This window comes from Astatotilapia calliptera, chromosome 20 (genome assembly GCF_964374335.1).
Source record: "Astatotilapia calliptera chromosome 20, fAstCal68.1, whole genome shotgun sequence".
NCBI lineage: Eukaryota > Metazoa > Chordata > Actinopteri > Cichliformes > Cichlidae > Astatotilapia > Astatotilapia calliptera.
The window spans coordinates 36,984,964-37,000,347 of NC_137441.1; the positions used below are offsets into that span (position 1 = coordinate 36,984,964).

Here is a 15,384-nt window from a genome sequence, read left to right on the forward strand (position 1 = left end):
CAATTCCAAACAGCTACATCTCAGACTATGCAGGCCCCGGTTAGCATGTTACACTTAAAAATTCATGACCATAAAATTATAAAAAGACTAAACAAGTTTGGCTATTAGCAAAAGCTGCCTCTACCCTGTAAAAGGAACATGGACACATCCCTTGGGTTTGCTGCATCTGAACCACCTATAACACTTCTGTTCTTTGGACAGACGAGATCAAAGTGCAGCTGTTTGGTCATAATACACAGCGCCTCGTTTGGTGAAAATCAAACATAGCATATTGGCACAAACAAGCTGAAGCATGGTGATGGAGGGCTGGTGATTTGGACTTGTTTTGCAGCCACAGGACCTGGGCAGCCTGCAGTCACTGAGTTGACCATGATCACTGTATACCAAAGTATTCTTGAGTCAAATGTTGGGTAAAAAAACGTACTTTTTACACGTAAAATGCATCACTTCCTGTACAATAATGACAGAATGAACACACTAAATTGCCATCAAGGGATTGTTTTTATGTGGAAAAATGTTGACATCTTGTGGTCCAATCCTTGGTACTGCATTTGAAAAAGAACAGCAGAATACTCTTAATAACGGGTCTTATGCTGATATATTGTTCACGAAAGTCAAGAAAGCATCAGGTTACAATCCGAGCGAAATGTTAAAATAAACATTAACTCCAGAAGCGGGTGAGCAGTGCGCAGTGACTGCTGGTGGATTCATTTTAAAAAGCCACTGTTACAGTGCCCACTTCCTCATTTCTTCCTGATTTTGATGTATCAGTAAATACATAATGCAGTTTTTCAGCAATGATTTCATTTAGTAACAAAAACTAGCTATCCAAACCTACCCGGCCCTATGCGACCTCTAACCTCTAACCCCTAAACCTAATAACTGCTTGGCAAGCATTTGCGATAACTGGATGACTGACAATGAGTCTTTCACATTGCTGTGGAAAAATTTTGGCTTACTCTTCTTTGCCAAATTAAATTGAGCCACAATGGAAGGTTTTTAAGATTGAATAAAATGTTTTTAAGGTTGACCAGCCTATTTAATTTCTTGACAAACCATCCTGATCGGATTTAAGTTCCGACTTTGTCTAGGCCACTCCAAAACCTTCACTATGTATTTTAGAGCTACTCAGAGGTGGACTTGCTGGTGGATCATTTTCCTGCTGCATCACCCATGTGTGTCGAGCTTCAAGGCTTGAACAGATGGTCGGATATTTTCCTGCAGGATTTTCTGGTAGAGAGCAGAGTTCAAGGTTCTATCAATTGCAGTAAGTCATCCAGGCCTTGAGGCACCAACGCAGCCCCAGACCATCATACTACCACCACCATGTTTGACTGTTGGAATGATTTCTTTTTATTTCAATGTTAGTTTTATGGGACTCAAACATTTCAAAAAGTTCAACTTTTGTCAAATCAGTCCACAGCAGAGATACTTAAGTACAGTTTTCATGTTTCGTGTACTTTCCTTGAGTCTTTATTTTCTGATTACTTTTTACTTTTACTCCCAACATTTTTAAACAAATATCTGTACTTTCTACTCCTTACATCCTCATAACAGGCTCCTTGCTTTTTCTTTAACAAGTTAGAAAATGCCAGCCTCCAAACATCAAACCCATCTGAGCCTAAACAGTAACACATGGAAGGCAGTCCTGTTGGTCATGAAAAGAGATGCTGAGTGGCAAAGTCAGGGGTTCAAAGTGGGAGCTTTTGTTGTTGTTGTTTTTAAACAACACTACGTAAACGACTGCAGATGTCCATAAGTTGCAGTGCTTACTTCAGCATCTAGCTAACGCTACTGAAGAGGAGCAGAGGAGGAGTAACTTTTTTAAGTGTCAGGTAATTTAAATGCAACGTTTCTATCAGCTCAACAAACATCAGCAAACACACAAACTGTTTGTGTGCAGCGTGTTGCTGAAGGTCCTGCTGCTGTTTTCCACTGGGAGAGAAAAGAAAGAGGGCGAACTTCACTCAGAGATGGAGAGGAAGAAGAGAGGTTATTTTTAAAGGTAAGGGCTGCTCAGTGGGATTTGATACATTACAAGCTTACACGTCCTCGTGTTTTTAAATCAGATGTTGGGTGTACAGTCGTTGGTCTGTACTGACATTATTTTTTTCATGTTGTGAAACATGCTGCAAGTCAAACTGAGGCAGACTAACTGCCATTTAAAGGCTGCATAAAAGTACTCTGCAGGATAGTTTGCTGTACTGTGATGGATTCAGCACTTTAGTTAGTAAAGAATAGTGTGTGACTGCTGTGGTTTCATGGTCAGAGTCGGGTTACATCAAGTGTAGCAGAGATTCATATGAATTTCAGCTGATGACGCTTAAATTCCGCCTTCATACGAAAATTTTACAGTCCAATACCTATAAAGACAGCATCAACAGTGTAAGCAGTGATGGGAATAACGGCGTTACAAGTAACGGCGTTACTAACGGTGTTAGTTTTTTCAGTAATGAGTAATCTAACTAATTACTATTTCTATCGTTACAAGGCCGTTACCGTTTCTAACAAGAAAATGCGGTTGCGTTACTATTTTTCAACAAACAGATGGCTGGAGCTGTGTTCAGCTCACCGCATCTTATATCAGTTGCACGGAAGTTAGGGCTGTTCATATAGATATGACGATATGAAAACGTCTATCGTTTCATTTTACGCTATCGTTTGTTTCGTGGTGTCGCAAAATAAACTGTTTACGGCAATATGTTTTCATGGTTTTGATGGTCACTGTAGTGGCTATATTCATTTCTTAAAGTTCTCTCTTTCTCTTACATTTAATATAACCACACTACAGATGGGCCTGTTTATATGTTAGCAACAACGACAGTAAAACCATCGTGTGTCCGCTTGTTTATTTTCCACATAAACCTTTCACAATAAAGCTCAAGATCCTGTTGAGACTTTTCAAAATAAACTGAATCGCGTGAAATATTTACCGATGAGAAGCAAAAAAGAGCCGTCAGGTGCTAAAAAATAAACCTTAGACTCAAACGTTAGAGCAGGCTTTTCCCTGCAGCACGCTGCAAAGAAAACGACGGCTGTTACAACCTATGTCTAAAAATGTGTAGTTTCATGCATCGGTAAAACACTCGACTCCAGATACACGACGCCCAGCTGGAAACACTTCACGCAAGTCGAGCTGCCCGAGATTCACAGAATTTACAGAAAATGTTACATTTTTGTTTTTCATATCATTGTTTATATTTAGATGTTTTATATCGGGATATGAGATTTTGGTCATATCGCACAGCCCTAACGGAAGGAGCTGTAAGTAATCTGGGCGCTACAGCGTTTAGCAGCTGCGCTCCCCCAGGCAGCAATCACTTTTTGGCACAACACCTGGAGCTAAGGGGGCAAAACAATGATATGAGTGCTGCTGGTTGACTGAGGAAGAATAAAGTAGTCGTGGTAAGCCAATCACATGACCACTTAAAGACAAAGCAACAAGGTGACATATACCAGTTTATAAATTGTTTGTGTTGATAGGCCAGTAAAACCAGTCATGATAAACAAGATATATGCTGTTTATTCCTCAATAGTTTCCTCACGTTTACTGTCTAAGGACAGCGCAGCGAGACCTCTCTGCTTATGAGCAAAAAAAATACAAAACAAAACAAAAAAACAGCCCTTTGGTGTTGGTGGAAAAATGCACCATGTCGACCAATCAAAAAATGATATGGCAACATGACATTTGGTTGTTTAGGAAGAGGGGGAAGTTTTAGGAGTGAGGGCGAGAGAGAGAAAAAGACAGCAGAAAAAGAGAGCGAGTTTTGAGATGTGAGAGATTTGAGACGTTTAGCGTGTTTGCAGTGTGTAGTTAATGTGTTGTCTTGTGTAGTTAGTGTGTAGTGTTGTGGATAGTTTTGTGTTGAGGCGACTGCTGTCTCCAGGTAGAAACAGCAGTGATACACCTGCTGCTGTCAGAGCTGCAGGTATCAGGCTGTGATGTTTCCTTTATAGTGGACAGAAATGATGTTTTTGCAGTGGCACAAATAATTTGTGGCATCTTATTGAAGAACAGCTGATTGTTCTGTAAATAGTTTGAAATGGTTATTTAAAAAATCAAGGTAAAAGGTAAATGGATGCAAATAACTTTGTTGTTTGCAAAACTTGTGCATAGGATTTTAAAATTGACAATTTATATTTGCATTTAACATTATGAAATATGATTCATTAAACATGTTTGTGGTTGTTACAGTAAAAATATCACTTTTTCTCCTCGGACTTTATGGTTTTTGTCTGATTTTAGATCAATTGTGTTAATACAGTCTGTAAAAAATGAAAACATAACTGTAGATTCAGACACGTGAGGTTGTGCTGAAAAGGATGAGACCAAACAAGTAAACAGTTTTTAAAGGTGAGATGTGGAGGAAACATCAAAAGTAGTTAAAAATGGACAATTATACCCTGGACCCCAGAGGGTTAAACTTTTTTTTTAAAGTAACGCAATAGTTACTTTTCAAGTAATTAATTACTTTTAGAATATTGTAACTCAGTTACTAACTCAGTTACTTTTTTGAAGAAGTAACTAGTAACTATAATTAATTACTTTTTCAAAGTAACTTGCCCAACACTGACTGTCAGTGTATGGAAATCAGCCAGGACACATCTGCTTACATCTGGTTTAATTTAGTTGTGTAAATACACAAAGAGCAGCAGGTCAGCTGATCACAGCCTGTACACTAAGCATATGCGAGCGCTCAATAGAAATTATTGTGAGTTATGTTTCTTTTCCCACACTAAGCCATCACAGACACTTTTAGGGTTCCCGACCTGCTGAATCACACTTTAACCCCGACTGTACACATCTTGTTTAAGGCAAAGCCATGAAACTTCTACAATTTGGGCAACAGAAAAAAGAAAAAAAAGTTGAGTATAATAAGAATTAATTCTTATTGTTGAATCGTGAACACTGGCCTTAACTTACGAGTGTGATGAACTCCTGGATGAGTCGACAAAGTGCTCTTGGAATAATTTTGGTAGGCTGTTGGGAAGGTTTACCATTGTTCCAGATTTTCTACATGTTTGGATAATGGCTCTCACTGTGTTTCACTCAGCCTTAGAAATGGCTTTGTAGATGTCAATGACTTTGTTTCTCAGCTGTTTCTTTAAAACGAGGCATGATGTGATATTTTTTCGAGATCTTTTCCTTACTTCACTTTGTCAGATTGGTTCTATTTGAGTGATTTCTGTATTCAACAAGTCTGGCAGTAATCAGACTTGGTTGGATGTGGCTAGTGAAATTAAACCCTTTCAAAATAATGTGGATAATCACAGTTAATACATGATTTGCCAAGAGGCGGCAATTACCTCTTTAAACAGGACTAGTTATGTTTGAATATCTTTTTCCCTCATTAAATGAAATCAGCATTTAAATGCCTCATTTTGCATTTTCTCAGGTTATCTTTGTCTAGTATTAAACTTTGTTTTATTATCTGAAACATGCAAGTATGATAAATATGCAGAAAATGTAAATAATTAAATAAATAAAGAAGTGGGGCACACACACTTTTCCACGGCACTGTAAGTAGATGAAAGTTTATCTGGATACTTCTTCAGTGGAAAGGACACAACCTGAGGCATGTCATATTTCCTTTTCAGTTTTATTTGCAATAACTTCCTGTGTTTTGAAATGTTTCTAAATAATGAAATATTCCAATAATTTTTTCCCAAATGGTCCCAGATTCTTGGACACCACTGCAGTGGGGTAACTAATTTCACGATGTGCTGCAGTTTACTGATTTTTTACTGATGCACTGTAGCCGACAGACACATGAAATGAAGCTCTGTTATAGAATGAGGAAATCTGTGACTGTGTGATTGTAATGACTGCACTGAATATGTTGTTTTATATCACATCCACTGGGGGTCAGTCTAGATATGCAGCAATGTGTCGCCAAAGGAACAGGAAGATGCTAAATTAGGACTATTTGCTACGTGATATGAACAGAAGAATGGTGATAATGGCATTAGCAGCAATTACAATGGAAAGGACCGAAGCAGATTCATAACACAAGACACAATCAGAGCATCGCTGCAAAAATCAAACGGGGGCATGGTGATATTATTTTCTCAGGTATCTTGATTATCAGAAAGCTTAAATTAATACATAAATTGAATTACCTGATGAACCATAGTTTGGCTTCCCTGTCATTAGTGAAGTGTAGCTTCATATAACGTGCTGTAGATGTCAGTGTTGATTTGCATCTCAGGTTTTTTTGACTATGCTGTAACGCTTAATAAACCACCTACAAAGGACGAAACTATGATCCTTTATGAAATCCACTCTAAAGCAGAAATCCAAACACGTATTTAAAAGGCTGAGAGCACCATGTGGTCATGATAACAACTCGTTCCATAACCACCCCCATCAATCTGCATGGCACTATCACGCAAGACATTTCTCCTAATCTTTGTTTGCATTTAACGCTTTAGCACTTGAATTGAACAAACACAGCACAAAATTATCGGAGGAAGAACGGCAAAGATTTATCAGGCACTTTAAAGGACACGGTAAAAAATTGTGTGTGCTCAGAGTGAAGCGGAGACTTTTATTTGACCAAACTTCCCAGCATTTTGTGTTTTCCCTTCTTCTTTGAGACATGAGCAGAAGAGTAATGTTTAGTGTTTGTTGTTAATCTCACCCTGTACAGAACTCCAGAGCCAGGATCCTCAGAGCGTTCAAAGCTGGGGATTCGGACTTTGTGGCCGCAGCCTGTGCAGAGACAGATAGGCCTGCCTGTTTTATATGTAAAGCTGCCAGCCAGAACGCACAGGCCCACAGGGTACTCCATGCAATTCCTTTGTTGCAGCCAAACTGTGGCAGGGTCCCACTGTCTAAGCAGCTTTTTATTCTGGTTGCACGAGAGATTGGAAGACACTGAAGATGGAAGGTGGGTAAAGTTGGGTGTTTGTATGAATCTCTGCTCATGTGCTTTTTACAAGACGTGTTGGGGGCAGACCTGGATGACAGCTTCCCGTTTAAAAAATGGCTGACTGTAGACAATCCAGTCTTCCTCTTTTCATTTTTCTCGGTATATTACTTGTTTGGTGTGTCCACTGTGTTAGAGATAACATAGCTCAGCACCTCCGTGCCAGGATTATTCTGCTCTGTCAATCACTGATTTGGCCCAATGGGGCACTTTGATGTGTGTTAGCACTCGGTGAGTCGACTATTAATTGAACATCACAGTCAAGCCAATCACAGCTTCTGAGTTCCTCATCCGCTATCAGCACAGCCGTGGTGAATGGCCTCATTTTCGCCTCTTGGGCATGTTATCATTGCAAATGAGTTGGTTATCAACAAGACAGCGTAGACTATGAGGCTTAAACAAATAAACAGTCCAAGGGTGGATCAGAGGAGCTCCGCTATGTGCTGCTCCACAGTAGCTAAGTCATTTTATCTGAAGATATGCTTGGCTGTTTTTGTAAGAAGCACATTTGGGTTACAGAATGTGTGGTTTACCGATAGATTTTTCTCTTATTATTAAAGGCTAAAAATAGGCTGCTTTGACAGCTGTGCCAAGTGCACGGGCTGCATTTCAAAATGTGAAGAAACGCTGATAAACTGTGATGTAATGATTGAAACTATGTACTGTTGAGTCACTCAGCTTTTTTCTTTTCGTTTTTGTTTGCAGCTGAACCGCATAGTGTTTCTGAAACAATACAGAGAAAGCACGCAGCAAGGAAAAGGTGGTGGGCTATCTTATTGTGCTCATTCTCAGAGTAATTTCCTGTAAGACGGGGCATGGCTTTGGTTCTCTCGGCAAACAGTTCGCCTTTGAAGAATAATTTGAAATTATACATTTTAATAAGGTGCAGCAAGGCCGGGCCAATGAGACGCAGGAAAAAGATAAAAAGGAGATTGCATATCTGAAATAAGCTGATGATGGAAGGGATGGGACCAATAAAGGAGAGGGGGTGCGAATAATGGGGCTAAGGAGGGAACTTGTAACAGCAAGGTGTTTTTTCTTTAATTGAAGTGGCGGGGGAATGTGGAATGGGACGCTCCGGGCAAATCAGCTGGGAACATGTTGTGAATGTAATGTAACACTTTGGCACCATTTTTAATATGCTACACAAAACAATGCAAATATCGCAGACAGCTCCTCTGCTGCCTGTTATTTCTCCACATAATGAAGTTGCCTCTCCCATCAAGTCTTCTCTTTGAAGCAATCAGACAGCTGCTTGAGTCATTTCACACTGTTTGTTTGAAGACGGGAAAGTAAATTGACAAGTTTACACAGTAATACAGAAGTCAGACTGTCCACACGATTTGCGTGTTGGATTTATTTTATTTTTCTTCAGTTTTTATTATTGCCATGGCCACCAGCATCATTCCTCTGTCGCTGCTTTCTGTCTCGCTCTTATATCTGACTCGTCTCTTATTTATGCCTTCTTTTTCAGTCTTCTATTTTTAGGCAGCATGTCTTTAATTATGCATGTTTTCATAGTGCTTTTTAGTATTAGTGTTATTTAAGATGATATGCATATCTCTCTGACACACGGCCTGGTCCCTACTTTCTTTGTGTTTACGAGGCTTACGTTGAATCTGGAAACCAGTGTGAGAACTGTGCAAACTATGAAGTGTTTGATGAAGTGTTTGATGAGATCAGGAGATAAAGCCACAGAAGGTAAAGGTGTTGGACTGGATGGATGGTCAAGCATGCATACCTGCATGCATGCATGCATGAACACGTGCCTGTGCTTCTTGTTTTCGCTGTGCAGCGCTGTTCTAAATATTTGTAATAACCTTCTGATTTTACTCTTTGTTTTCAAACAATGATTCATCAAAGTTATTAAAAGTATTCAGCTTCCATTGCTCTGTCATTACACTTTTAATGATATGAAAAATAGAGGGATATAGTGAGATGTTGATGGACATTAAACGTTCATGTCAAGATTTGTGCAAAATTATGGGGTTATTACTGTGCACTGGTCGGCAGCTGAGAAGTCAGCATGACTCCTGCATTTCCTCACAAACCTAAGGTGTGGAAAGTCATGCTGATTTGTCACTCACAGATTTCTAACAAGACAGACTCTTAAATACCAAATTATATGACCTGCCAAATCTTTCTCCTTTCCTACACACTCCTGCTGCGCTCTCAATGCCTTCAATTTCAGACCTTTTGCACCTTCTTTGTTCAGGTTGAGCTCAGGACTCAAGCCAGTCAAGTTCTTCCACACCAAACTCACTCATCCATGTCTTCAGGGACCTTGCTTTGTGCACTGGTGTGCAGTCATGTTGGAATAGGAAGTTGCATGAAATTTCCCAAAATGTCTCGGTATGCCATTCACTGGAACTAACTCTTGAGAAACAATGCCTCACCATAATCCCCCCTGCACCAAACTTTACACTCGGCACAATGAGATAGACAAGAGGCAGGGATAGCTCAGTAGGTAGAGTGGTGGCCCCATGATCGGAAGGTCGGGGGTTCGACTCCACTGAACTCCACTGAGCAAGGTACCGTCCCTACACACTGCTCCCCGGGCGCTGCATTGGTGGCTGCCCACTGCTTCACTGGGTGAATGGGTTAAATGCAGAGGAACTATTTCCCTATGGGGACTAACACATACACATTACAGTTTTTTTTAATTGGTTTGGTACTATTCTCACAACTAAAGTGTGCATTTTCAAATCTCTCAGTACAAAACTCACATTTGATCACATTTGTAACACCACTAGTCATTCTTTCAAATCTGATGTCATGAGTTCATTGTATTTGCACATATTTTCATTCCAGTTAATCATTGTTGCAGAACACATGATCATTGTGATATATTCTGAGAACATTTGCTTTACTCACCCAAACAAAACAGTAAGATCTTTTTTCAACGTAGTACTTTTACCAATCATTTCATGCAGGAGCAAATAATACAAGGTAAGCGTCTCAAATTGTCCTTGGTGATGAATGAGTGTAACTGAACTGTAAAACTTTACACAGCAAATATTACACTCATGTTCAGGCATAACCAAAAATTTTATATATATATATATATATATATTACACACATATATACACACACACACACACACATGAAAGAGGGAGAAAAAACAACAAGTCATTTACATAAGCACAATATATTTTGTATTTTATTTTCATCACTTTTACACAATTAATCAAGCCGGTCATTAACATTGGGCCATAAATTTTCATCAACATCACAGTGGATGTCTTCGTTGTTCAGGCACCGTGGGAAAAATCTCCTGGCATGACGAATTCAGGCTTGACATTGCTCAGCAGTTATATCACCACAAGCTTCACACATGGCTTGAAGAAGGGAGACATGCTCATGGGGATGGCGATCATTCACCTTCCACCTCCATGTAGAGAAGAATTCCTCAATTGGGTTGAGGAAAGGGGAATATGGTGGAAGATAGAGTGTCATGAAGCGAGGATGTGTTTGAAACCATTCCTGAACCAGCTGTGCATGGTGGAAGCTGACATTGTCCCACACAACAACATAGACAATGTCTTCTCCCTGACAGGCCTGCTCCAGTTCATTTAAAAAAACTATCAAGTGTTCAGTGTTGTATGACCCTAGAACTGGTCTACAGCCTACCACACCATCTTCAGATATAGCTGCACCCATTGAGATGTTTCCTCCACGTTGTCCAAGGACTTGGATGGTAGCCCTTTGTCCAATAAGGTTACGTCCTCTGCGTCTAGTTTTTGCCAGATTGAAACCGGCCTCATCAACAAAAATATACTTGTGATGATTCATATACTGTCAATATTGAAGTATTACAAATTACATTAGTGTAAACTGACAATTACATGTTGTTCATCTATACAATAGAGTACTATATTTTAGAAGTGAAGTTGCTATAGCAGACATGCCGGTTTTCTTGGCGAAAAGTTCTGATGATAGAGCTGACAGTTGACCTTTGTAAATTAGGCTGTACCAACCTGGCAGCCTCAGCCATGGTAAGGCCTCTGTTAACCACATGGTCAACAATGATGGCCTGGACTTCATTAGAGATGATGGTGCGTTGTCTTCTGCCTACATTTCTCTGAAGACCACCTCTCTGTCGAGGAGCAGCACCACCACCTCTTTCTCCTTGTCTGTGTCCACCTCTCTGTCGAGGAGCAGCACCACCACCTCTTCGATGAAGGTTTCCTCTCCCTACGAGTCTATCCTGCTCCATATTTGAACAGTGCAAAGTCTCAAACACAGTTCTACTTATATGGTAACTAATTGTGATCATCGGGGGAAACAATTAGCAAGTATAGTGTTTCTAGATTGAAAGCTCTTGCAGCAATGTGTAACTTACAAATGACCAGACAACAATCAGTCAAGTTGAAAATCCATGGACATAATGGATGATTCATTGATTGAACATTAAGATCAGTTGAATTAAATGATAGAAAAATGTATTAAACTGAATAATAAGAGATGCAAATCAAAAATTTGATAGTGATAACATTATGAAAAGCAGTAACTGTGAACAAAACATTTATTTAGATGAAACACTTATTTTGTGTAGTGAAAATGATATTTTGTCATAATGTGTATTGTACTGACACAATTGAAAATATGCTGAAATGTTTGAAAAACGTGCACTTTTGATGATCTGTTGTGATATAAGTACTAAGAGTTTTGAAAATGTACCAATTGCTTGTGAAAACTGCGCCAAACCAATAAAAAAAAAACTGTAAGTATGTTCCCCTGGCAAACCTAGACTTGTCTACATAGCAGGATGATTCATGACTCCAGAGTAAAAGTCTCCACTGCCCTAGAGTCCAGTGGTGGCTTGCTGCATCCGACTCTTTGCATTGTGTTTGATGATGTGAGGCTTGGCTGGAGCTGCTCAACAATGGAAACCCATTCTATGAAGTTCTTGATGCACTTTCCTTCAGGTAATCTGAATTTGGAGGTGTGTAACCATTAGTTCTGTATGAAGTTGGCGACATCTCTCCACTGTGAGCCTCAGCATCTTCTGTGATTCTCTACCACTTTGTGGCTGAGTTGCTGTCATCCCCAGTCACATTTTGTTCTAGTAGCACTAACAGGTGACTAAGAATATTTACTAAGGAGGAACTTTCTCACTTGGACTTCCTACAGTGGTACCACACTGGAACTGACACAGTTGTTGTAGAAGCAGTCTGCATGCCTAGGTGCTTGATTTTATACACCTGTGGCCATGGAAGTGATTGGAACACCTGAATTCAGTGATTTGGGTCGGGGGATGCTTTTGACAGTATAGTGCATCTTCACTTTCTTAGCATGGTCTATAAACAAAGGCACATGGACTCCCCTCCATTGCCAAAATATATCAACAAATTTCTGAATCATATAGAAGGCTTACAGGTCTTTCAGATTCTCCAGCACATCATTTTTATGTGACTACATACAATATGGCAGTTCTGTTGTCTATTATAAGTATCACAATATTCCATCAGCTCATTTCTTTCTCAAAAATAGCTCGATGTTCTAACTGTTATCTCTGGCCAGAGGAAATGACTGGTGTATAAAGGCCTTTAAACACAATTATCCTCACTAATATGCGTCCCGTTATGTGATTTTCTTTTTTCAACGACAAGTTCATCTTCGGTATGATTTAAGAAAGCAGTTACTTCACCCTATTATCTTCCTCTGGCTTTTCACAAGATGTCTTCGACCCTTTCGCTGAGTCTTTCGCTGAACAAGCTGTTTCTTTCTTTCAAGATTGACTGCTTGTCGGAAGAAAATGAAACAATGGCGACTGCTGCGTGTTTTCCTGCTGCACTTGAGCTTGTAGCAGAAAATGTTCAGTTAGGTCTTACAAAGTGCAAACATTAAACAAAAAACACATAATATTAATGAAGCGCCTGAATTATTAAGAATAACTGAACGGGAGTTTATTATTTGCTTCTTGAGGTTTTGGGGATGAAGGCAGCTGCTCGCTGTATCCGGTTTATGCCTCAGGCCTCCTATGCAGATATTCTCAGCTGAAAAATCCCAGCCATAATACTCTCCACTTATCCAAGGAGGAATTCCTGAACTTTTAACACAGAGGATCTACTTTAGCTCTACAAGCTAAAATGTATATCATTTTGCACCTTTAACCCCCTGTAACAAACTTATTTAAAGTGCAGATTTTAGCTTTCATATAATAAATATTGATTCTGGATTCTGACAGAATATTACCCCAATAAGTAAAACCTTTTATCACATTTTCTGAATGTTTCACAATTACATAGAAACAGCCACAGTAATTTTCTAAAGAGCAGATGCTAGTTTAGAAAATCAGGCTACCTTTCAGCAGCACTGCAGGAAAGCTTTAAGAGTCCATGCAATCACTGAACTTTTTATGTTTATAGAAGCTACTATGATCCATCTAAAAACCTTCATCACATTTTTTCCAGCATTGCAGGAAAGACCAGTGATCATTCATGCTTCCTTCTCCGGTGGTACACAGGTGACATGCCAGGCACACGCCAAGGCTTCCACCATTTCTTGTTGTACATCCTTTGCAAGCTTGGTGCAATTTGTCCTCAGGCTCATGAATCTGGAGTGCAATGGGTATTTTGATCTATGACAGTGCATATTCCAGGGGCAGCAGTCTCATCAAATAAAGTTGAATATTTCTGTGCCAGTGCTCATGGGGGAACGCTCTTTTGGCATCTCATTATTAACTGCATTGAATCAAAGCATTCACAGAGCAAGGTGAACTCTGAGCCTGACAAAGAATTATTTAGACTGTTCTATGACATTCCCAGTGGGACTACACCTGTCACTGTCTGTACTCATAAACTCACTGATGGTCAGTCTAATCTCTGCAAGCATCTGCATATGAATATGTATCATCTGGACTGAAAATGTTATGATTTACAATTGTAGTCCAAGTTCGTTACTCACATTAGGGAAGGCTCCGGCCACACTGTCTACATAAAGTATGTGAAAAGTTATGTCACTATGGCGAATATATTGGGAACAAGTTGGTTTGATAAGCTTTGTTCGACGAGCAATTTTCCAGATATTCACGTATTGTTTCATCAAGCTGCTATTCATTGCTTTCAAATGCATATCTTTAACTCTGGTGCTAAAATACCACCTAAATGTTGTTTGAGGCGGGTGGGGGAGGTGGTGATGAGGGAGAGATTCAAATAAAATCCTGAGGATGTTGGGAGCATGATAAAAAGCGAATGTGGATGTGGTCCAGCTGAAGCTCACTGAAATATCATCACATCCAGGTCAGTCTGCCCGGTGCTGCCACCCTTGCCTCTGATCTGTATTCTGCAGTTGTACATAGAAGTGACCTTGGTGACAATGAGCTGCCAGAGGCAAGAATAACAGGTAACCCCGAGGTCAACCTGGGGACAAAAGAAAGGAAAACAGCTTTAAAGCTTTCATCCTTAAATTAGTTTTAGTCTCATTTATGTTTATATAATATTATGTGAATTGTTTATTTCTTTTCTATCTATCACTAACATCAGTATAATATTAACTAGATGAGTCTTTCGAACACTGGATCTACAACCATGAATCTGAGAGGTAGATTATTATGTCAATGGGAGTTTCCAGCTAGTATTTAAACACAATAATAGAGTGATGTCAGCTGAGGACTGCAGAGGCAACACAAACCATGCTTTTACGCGCTAAATCGTCCATATGTCCAACATAACAAAATATAGCAAAAATAGGACTGGAGATGTGACAGTGTTATTTTTTTCTTTGCTGTAATGTCAGGCACAGATCTGCTAGCAGCACGGTACACTCTGCTCTGTAAAATCAGGTGTGATTACAGCCCCGAGAACAGAGGAAGTTGGAGCACTGAGGCAAAACGAGGGATTTCATGGCTGGAAGAGAAGACTTAGTCATTAGACTTGTGTTTTCTTCTCTCTGATGTAACCCATTATCCCTTTACTGTCTAGAAATATGTTATTACATTTATTTTTTTTATGTTCGCTAATAATTTCAGTTTTTTCTCACTACATTAGCTTCATCCCCTGGCAACTGCATGCTCTTTATTGCTTTCAAGGTTGACTGTACTGTGTGAACGAATCCCTTGTTAATCCAGATTTTAGCGCCCTGCCTCGCTGCCCCAACCATGCAGAAAAAATGCATGGGTTTGCCTATAGCTGATATGCATGGAATTATATGGAAGCATGTTTTTCTCCTAGCTAGTAACTAGAACATTTTTTTTAAATTTCATAAATATTATCAGTCACTTCTGTCCTAACAAGCTGTGTCTTTCGTGTCATGGCTAGAAGCTGTTGCATCTCTGGGTTTGGATTTAAGGGGACCTGGTCATTTATGGCATCCATGAAATGTGAAATGGGGGTGACTTTGCGCAAAATCTATTGTACTCAACAGTGTAAGTGATTACAAAGCATTAAATAAGTTGTGGAAACAAGAAAATAACAACTACTCAGAGAGAAAGAAAATATAACCCTACACCTT

The 15,384-nt window shown here is 39.5% G+C and overlaps 1 protein-coding gene across 1 annotated transcript in view; it reads left to right on the forward strand.

The window, feature by feature from the left end:
• The first annotated feature begins 1,799 nt into the window (after nt 1-1,799).
• The window catches only part of cacna2d3a (calcium channel, voltage-dependent, alpha 2/delta subunit 3a), a 150,344-nt gene continuing 136,759 nt past the window's right edge, over nt 1,800-15,384 (forward strand). The window contains exons 1-2 of the mRNA XM_080295138.1: nt 1,800-2,005; nt 6,651-6,890. Coding sequence (XP_080151264.1) covers nt 6,790-6,890 — 101 coding nt within the window. The 5' untranslated portion in view covers nt 1,800-2,005; nt 6,651-6,789. The remainder of the gene's footprint in view (nt 2,006-6,650; nt 6,891-15,384) is intronic.